The following is a 7,825-nucleotide window of genomic DNA, read 5'->3' as shown; positions in this document are numbered from 1 at the left end:
GGGACCCTCGGGCCGGTCGGGGTTTGGGGGGTAGGAGCAAACCATCTCCCCGGAGAGGTTTGCAACGGGGTTTCAATAATTATTTTTTAAAGTACTCCTAGAGAGCGAGCAGGATTTAAAGACTATTTTTTTCGGGTCGCCGAAAGAGCAGCCCGTCCTCCCCGTCGGGCCCGGCCCCGGCCCTTCCCGGGATGCTCCCGACCCGGTGCCCGCCGATGGAGACCGGGAGCTGCAGCGCCTCGGGGTGAGCCCTTCTATTGTCCTCTCTTAAGAACCTGAATAATTTGATTTTTTTTTTTTCCCACCTCCTTTGTCGGCCTCGGGAAAAAAAAAAAAAAAAAAGTCCTTCGAGACTCCATTCCTCAAAAAAAAAAAAAAAAGGAAAAAAAGAAAAAAAAAGCATCGCTCCTGCCTGCACAGTTCATTCGCCTTCTTCTCGAGTCCCTCGGAAAGCAAGATTAAAGGGGAAAGTCGCAGCTGTATATTTATGTTTTCATTGCTAGAAGGGAATTGATTTCCTTGCATTTATTTTTGTAGTTGCAATACACAAGGGCGGATTTGCGTCATCAAAGCAACTTGCTGGTCGAGATAAAGTTGCACAAATATTGAAAAGGGAAGTGCTCGTGCTCATTATGAAGTTTTTCTCCGGAAGAAATAAGGATTTCTGCTGTATCCTAAAATACTAAAGCCGCTTCTATTTTGGGACAAATCTCGCAGGCACATCCGCTCATTTAGTCCGAGTTGGAACCTCTCAAAAAACAGGAGATGACCTGGACTGCAGAGAGCCCCGGGTTTCCTGCAGCCTGCTCCCTCCTTGCCCCCCCTCCACCCCGCCCCGGCCAGCGCGGCCGCGCAGCCCCCGCTCCGCCCCGGGGAGGAGGGTGCGCAGCCAGGGGGAGGCCTGTGGGGGCCTTTTGGGGAGACGGGACAGCCCTGTGCCCCGGCAGAGGAACAAGGGGAGGGGAGGCAGGTGCTGCCGGTTTCCCCCGCGGAGGATGCGCGGGGGCGGAGCGGGCGGGCCGCGGGAAGACACCTGCCCCCGAGAATCGGGTTCCCCGTCCCAGCCCCGGGGGTCAAGCGCTTCGGTGCGAGAGGTTCGGGGCTTCCTTTGGGGTCGTTTCGGTCCCCGCGGGAGTACCGCGCGGAAGGGGCACGTTTCTGCTCACGGGCCCTCGGGACCCCGGGCACCGGCTGCGCCGCGGGGAGCGGAGTTTCCGCCGTGCCCCGGGGGCTCGGGGCTGCCTGTGGTGGGGGGCCGAAAACTGGCGCGTCCCTCCGGTGCTGCGCTGGGCCAGGCAAGCGGAGTTTTGAAATAAGCTCCTAAAAATAAAGGAAAAACACCGTGGTTTGGTTTTGTTTTATTCCCAGACTGCCCGTGGTACGAAAACAGTACCGGTGCCGTTGGCGGTGCCGGTGATAACGGTACCAAACGGTGGGACGGGGCGGACAGGGCAGAGCGCGTTGCCCTTCCCTCCGGTGGTGGAAACGCAAAAGAAACCGGAGTCGTTTGATCCGGTTTGAGAGCAACGAGCGGGCGCTCGGGTCCGGGGCGAAGGGGTGGGATGGAGGAGCGGGGGGAAGATACGAGGAAAAGGGGCTTTCCACTGTCGAAGGAGGAAAAGCTCAAACCTAAGCAACATTTTCTCTCGCCGCCTTCGGTTTTGGGGCACGCCTTGGCAAGCCAGCACGTCTTTATTTTTCGGTTTCGTCTCGATAACGAAACCCAAAGCAAAGCTGGTTCCCGAGAAGCCAGCCTCGCCTTTGCCGCTGCGCGGGGTCCCACATAAGGAACACGGTCGCTCTGCCTCGCAGGTGGTTTCGATAGCCACGCAGAAGCTACGCCTATCATACCTGGCGACGGAAAAATAGTTTGCCTTTCTGGCGGTTCCCCGAAAACCTTCAGAATTTGGGAAGCTACTTAAAAAAAAGTATATATGTATATCTATACAGTAGTTTTTGAAACAAAACCAAAACAAACCTGGAATCGTCCGAACCAGGAGCCTGCTCAAAACGGCAGAGACTGCTTTACGTGTATGAAAAATAAAATTAAATAAATGTTTTGTTTTTTATTTTTTTCTCCCAGAGTCAGGTCGGGACAACTGTGGATGTCAGAGGGAAGGGGGGAAAAAGCGCAAAAGATGCATTGATAAATTTGTCCCTAAATTACAGCCCGTGTAGCTTATGATCGCATTCTTTAAAAAAAAAAAAAAAAAAAAAAAGTTGGTAATTAGGTTGTCAAAGGTTTGTAAAATTACAAACTAGTTTTTAAGGTGAAATTGGTGTGGAAGCAGACGCAGCCAGCCGGCTGGAGAACACGGTAAAAATCTATAAAATTATATCGTCGACAAGATACTATTGATTAATTGATTAATTAATCGCTGCTAATGCGGCATCCAACGCGTCCTGGGCCCAGAATAGCTGGGAGCTCTCTTGAATACGTGTGTTGCCTGCATCAATGCAGACTCATTTTCTTCCAGACTATCCCAGGCTCATTTATCCGGGAAGGAAACACATTTCCTTGGGAATCATTTCCAAGAGCATGGACCTGGCCCCTGGTCGCCAAGAATTTCCCTGTGCGTTTCTTTCAAACGTTTGGAAATCGCGGCGGCAAGCGCCACGCCCTTGCGCTGATTTGGGGAGGTGGAATGGGAAGGGGATGTTGAAGTCGAGGGTGCAATTTAAGTAGGTGCGGGGGGTTGAGGGGGGTGGGTACCTTGCGGGGCAAACCGGGCCGGGTCGCGGGTAGGGGCGACCGCGCAGTCAGTTGCGCGCTGGCTGCGCGGTCGCCCCTACCCGCGACCCGGCCCTGCGTGGGCGTGTCAGCGGGCGGTGCTGCCCGGCCCCGTGGATCGCGGATTGGGCGTGGAGAAGGAACGAGGGCTGCTCCGCAGCCGGGAGTGTCGCTGCCAGAGAAAGTTTTGGGGAGGGGTGGATGATTTTTTTCTTTCTTTTTTTTTTTTTCTCTTTTTTTTCCCCCAGTGCGAGGAAAGGGGGTTTGGTTCAGGTTTGTTTTGTTTGCGCCGCTCCTCGCCCGCTCTTTCTTTCCGTCTCGCCGTGGGTTTCGGGACTTTTTTTTTTTTTTCCTTCGCTGGTGGACTTTTTCCCTCCTTGCCTCTCCGGCGAGCGCCCCGCCAGCCGCCCCTCTTTCCCCCTCCATCCCTCCCCATGCTCCCGGGGCAGCGGGGGGCTCGGCGGCGCACACCGGCGAGCTGAACTACGGAGCGGCTCGTCGTCGTCCCCCACCCCCACTCCCCGGGGGCAAGGATGTACACGGCCGGGCTGGCTCCTTTCTACGCCTCCAACTTCGGTTTGTGGTCAGCGGCGTACTGCTCGGCGTCGGGGCCGGCAGCCGGCGGCTGCTTCCCGCTGGACGGCGCGGGGGCGAAGAAACCTTCCTTCTGCATCGCCGACATCCTCCACGCCGGTGGCGAGGCGGCGGGAGGACCCACCGACAGCCTACCCGCCGGCCCCGGAATACCGGCGCCTTTGGGAGCCGTCCACCACGGCGGTCCCTTCCACCCCACCGCCTCTCCCCTCCGGCCCACGCCCGTCGTGGCCCCCGACGGCCCAGCCGCCGCCTTCCCGCCGCGCCTCTCGCCGCTCTCCGCCGCCTACCACTCCCACCACCACCGCCCCACGCAGCACCGGACCCCCGTGACGGCGGCGGCGGGGGCGGCGGCGGCGGGGAGCGGTGGAGGGGCCCCAGCCCCCGCCCGTCTGCCAGGCGGCCACACGCACGGCTCGGCCCCGGCGCCCGCCAGCAAGGACCTGAAATTCGGCATCGACCGCATCTTGTCGGCGGAGTTTGACCCCAAAGTCAAGGAAGGCAACACGCTGAGAGGTAGAGAAATGGGCTTCCCGCTTTGGGTGCTCTTTCCATTATTATTATTATTATTATTATTATTATTATTATTATTATTATTATTATTATTATTATTATTACTTAGCATCTGTCGATACTTGCGATTTGCAAACTTTTACATCTAGCCGAGAAAAGATTTTTTTTAAAAAAAAAAAAGCGTTATAAACCCTAGTTTCTCATAGCGCTCAATAAAATACCCCCCACTCCCCACCCCGCCCTGCCACAGGGCCTGCGCCCCTGGGAAAAAAAAAAAAATAGCGATAGCGTGAAAATAGCGAAATAAACGGCCTCCGCTTTCCGCGGCGGGCCCAGGATTTTGCTCCCCAAGGGGCACGGCCCATGTCAAAAAGCCACCCGTCTCCCACATCCTGGCCTAGGGAGCGAATATACCGGGGATGTCCGGTTGCCGGGGCACGGCCGGATCCCTCCACACTCTCCCCCGTCCCCTCTAGCCCCTCCGGCCGGGGATCCGGCCCCATCGTCCGGATCGTGCCGGGGTGCCGGTTTCGACCGCGGTATAACGGAGCTCTCCTTGTTCCTGTGCTCGCAGATCTGACCTCCTTATTAACCACCAGCCGCCAAACTGGGGTTCATCTCCCCACCTTGCAGCCTTCCGCCGGCCAGTTCTTCGCGTCTCTAGACCCCATTAACGAGGCCTCTGCTCTCCTGGGCCCCCTAAACACAAACCCAAGGAGCTCAGTTCAGCACCAGTTTCAAGACACTTTTCCAGGTACATCTCGTCCCTCGTCGACCCACACCCCACCCCCGTGCCCCCCCCCCGTCCCAGAGTAGTGTGTGTCCCCCCACCACGGCCCAGCCCCTCTCCCCTCCGTGGGGGAACTCGCCAGGCGCTTTGGAAAGGCCAGGGCCGATGTTTTCTATAGCGAGGCTCAGATTTTGGGCGAAAGCTGGGATGCGGGGGGCGGCGGTGGGGGAAGAGCTGGGTAGGGCCTGACCCAGAGAATCATCCCATCTAGCACAAAAATAACACCTGGGCCGAGAGAGAGGGGCGGGAAGGGGGGAGAGGAAGAAATTGAGGTCCCGGACCGCTCCGTCCTTTCCCGAGGAAGCCGGCGCGGGCAGGACCCGCACTCGGCCGTGCTGGCCGGGCCTTCCCCGCACACCGCGGCCCAGCTGTTATTTTCCTCGATTTAAGGCTCCCCTTCAAGCTTCCAAATTAATAAACCCCTCTCCGTCTCTCTCTTCCCCCCCTACCCCCCACTCCCCCCCACCCCTCCCAGGTCCCTACGCCGTTTTGACCAAGGACACGCTGCCCCAGACCTACAAGAGGAAACGCTCCTGGTCCAGGGCTGTTTTTTCCAACCTGCAGAGGAAAGGTTTAGAAAAACGGTTCGAAATCCAGAAATATGTCACCAAGCCGGACAGAAAGCAACTGGCGGCGATGCTGGGGCTGACTGACGCTCAAGTAAGAACGGCTTCGGGTTTATCTCAAATCTTACTGCCCGTTTAGGGGGCTAGCTGGGGAGTGTGTGTTTGTATGCACAGCATTTTCCCTTCGGTAATCCTCGGCGGGACAAGCTGAGGAGCGGGACCTCTGCCCGGGGCATCTCCCGCGCGCAAGTTGCGCAGCTTTTCGCTGCCCGGCGCGGAGCTTGCGCATCTGGTTTTTGGGGAGCGCGGAGCAGGCCGAGCGGAGCGGCAGCCCGTCAGCGTGCGCTTTGCTGCAGCGCTACTCGCTGGAGGAGGCGGTTTAGGTCAAAGGAAGTAGAAGCGAACACGCTATTTTTAATGTCCTTTTTTTTTCTGTTTTTTTTTTTTTTTTTTCCCTAAATCTCTCCCCGCATTGTGAAATCCTTAGTTCTGGGGGAAGTGAAAACTCTCCTTCAAACGGAATCATTAAACGCCACTCTGTAATGATTCCACTATTGAGGGCCCGCAGCGAAAAAATTGTATAACTCTGTGGTTTCTTGAGCAAGGTTTGGTTTCCTGGAAGAAGAAGTGGGGGGGGACGGGACACGACGACACACACAACAAAACAACAAAAACAGAGGGAGGCGGCGTTTGGTGTTTAAATACTCGAATTAGAAGAAAAAAAAAAGTAAAGCCCCCTTAGTGGCGTAGGAGTGTGGGCAGAGGGAGGTGAGGACAGGGCCTCCTTTCGTCCCCGCGCTGCCCGTCCCCGGTGGAAGGGGCTGGGGCCGGTGGTGCCGTGCGGGGCGCGGTGCGGGGGCCGTGCCGCTGGTCTAAGGGCGGCGCGGCCGCAGGTGAAGGTGTGGTTCCAGAACCGGCGGATGAAATGGCGGCACTCCAAGGAGGCGCAGGCCCAGAAGGAGAAGGAGCCGCCGCCGGAGCCGGAGCCAGAGCCAGAGCCGGGGTCCCAGCGAGCCGTCGGGCCGCCCGCCGCCGTCGAGCCCGAGGGCAGCCCCAGCCACTCCGAGGGCGACAGCGACAGCAGCGACGCCGACTCCCTCGACATGGCCCCCAGAGACACGGAACGGACTGAGGGGGCCGAGCGGGGCCTGCCCGCCGCCGGGCTCGCCAAGCCCTCCGCCGGCACCTGTCTCCCCTCCCCGGCGCCCCCCTCTGCCGCCAGCAGCCCCGAGCCCCGAAGCGGCCTATAGACGGGGCAGCCCCGCTGCACCCGCGCCCTAATTTATCTCCCTTCCCGCTCCCCGGGAGCGCGGCGAGGCCGGCCCGGCACTGGCCCAGGGCGAGGGGCCGATGAGGTGGCGGGGCGGTAGCCCCGGCCCCTGGACCGGACGAGACGGGACGGGTCGCTCTGCGCTGCTCGCAGAAGAGCGGGATTCATCTGTTTTGGTTTGGTTTTTCTTTTTTTTTTTTTTTTTTAATTTTATTTTATTCTCCATCTCCCGCCCCTTGTTCTCTCCGAGAAAATTCGAGCGAGGGACTCTGAGAACCTGCTCCGAAATCCCTCTCTTCCTCCCTCCCGCCCCTCCCCCCCAACAATTTACAATGTGAAGTATTTTGCCAACGTCCTCATCGGTTGCAAAGCGTTGCTTCGAATAATCCGGCCAAGAAATACTGCACTGACAAAATATAGAAATATATATATATATCTATCTCCTGTAAATAAAATGTTTGCTATGGTTTGTAACCACGTCAGTCTGTTGTCCGGGGCAGAGGGCCGGCGAGGCTGCCCCGGCTGCCTTCCCGTCTCTCAGCCGCTGTCTCTCCTCCCCTTGACAGCCTCCCGGGGCCGCCGTGTCCTTTTTTTTTTTCTTTTTTTTTTCTTTTTTTTTTCTTTTTTTCTTTTTTTTTTTCTTTTTTTTTTTTTTTTTTTCTTCTCTCCCCTCTTTTCCTCCTTCCATTTCCAACGGAGGCGATGACAACGGACCGGATTTGATTACGCGGAGTTGTGCCCCCGGTGAGAAAATTGCCGAGTTACGGTTGTCGATCCGCGTCTGCATACCCGTGCGTGCGTATCCGGTGAGGTGGCTGCTGGATTTCGGTGCGAGGCGGAACGGGGCTGCCGAACTCCCCCCGACTCCCAGGGGCGCTGCCGAGAGCCAGCGGGGCGGTTTTGGGGTGCGGGGGGGGCGGCCGTGTTTGCTTCGCTGCGCTTAAATGTCGTTCTCATTTGCCGTGTCCCTCTCCGCAAGCCCCCCCGCGGTAATGCTCCGTGACGTCACAGCCTGGCTGTGCGGTCCCGGGGGGCGCGCTGTGACGTCATGCAGGCGCTGGGGCGGTGCGGGGCTGCGCCGGGGGGAGGGGGAAGTAAGGGAAGTAAGTCGGGTCGGGATCCGCCGGCTCCGAGCGGGTTCATCGCCGGCTTCGCCCCTCGGAAAAAAAAAAACCAAACAAAAAAACCCCCAATACTGGGCCAATGGGCGCTGAGCGTGTAGCACTGTCAGAGAGAAAGGGGAGACTGAGAAAAAAGGCGAGGGCCCGAAATATTGCCGGTGTCCTCCGTTGCTGTGGAGCGCCTGGCCCTCGCCTGCTGCTTCCCCGAGGGCCCGGGTCAGAAATCCCTCGGGGGTAGGG

General features: G+C 58.0%; 1 protein-coding gene across 2 annotated transcripts; it reads left to right on the top strand.

Moving 5' to 3' along the window:
* The first annotated feature begins 2,907 nt into the window (after positions 1 to 2,907).
* Positions 2,908 to 6,938, top strand: HLX (H2.0 like homeobox). 2 transcript variants are annotated; one of them, XM_086745778.1, is made up of 4 exons: positions 2,915 to 3,841; positions 4,413 to 4,592; positions 5,104 to 5,288; positions 6,088 to 6,938. In XM_086745778.1, the coding sequence occupies exons 1-4, from the start codon at positions 3,265 to 3,267 to the stop codon at positions 6,442 to 6,444; spliced, it is 1,299 nt and encodes a 432-aa protein (XP_086601904.1). In that variant the 5' UTR covers positions 2,915 to 3,264; the 3' UTR covers positions 6,445 to 6,938. The 2 variants fall into 2 exon arrangements, with proteins under 2 accessions (XP_086601905.1, XP_086601904.1); XM_086745779.1 differs by lacking the exon at positions 4,413 to 4,592 and having other exon boundaries at positions 2,908 to 3,841.
* The last annotated feature ends 887 nt before the right edge of the window (positions 6,939 to 7,825 follow it).

The sequence above is a fragment of the Chlamydotis macqueenii genome, chromosome 3 (assembly GCF_036417535.1).
Source record: "Chlamydotis macqueenii isolate bChlMac1 chromosome 3, bChlMac1.mat, whole genome shotgun sequence".
Classification (NCBI taxonomy): domain Eukaryota; kingdom Metazoa; phylum Chordata; class Aves; order Otidiformes; family Otididae; genus Chlamydotis; species Chlamydotis macqueenii.
This window is presented reverse-complemented; position numbering and strand designations above follow the sequence as displayed.

Bases quoted from the DNA above. Each gene is read 5' to 3' on its own strand.
- HLX (XM_086745778.1), top strand. From the start codon at position 3,265: ATGTACACGGCCGGGCTGGCTCCTTTCTACGCCTCCAACTTCGGTTTG. The intron at 4,593-5,103 runs GTACATCTCGTC...CACCCCTCCCAG, and splicing joins GTTTCAAGACACTTTTCCAG to GTCCCTACGCCGTTTTGACC. The intron at 5,289-6,087 runs GTAAGAACGGCT...GCGCGGCCGCAG, and splicing joins TGGGGCTGACTGACGCTCAA to GTGAAGGTGTGGTTCCAGAA.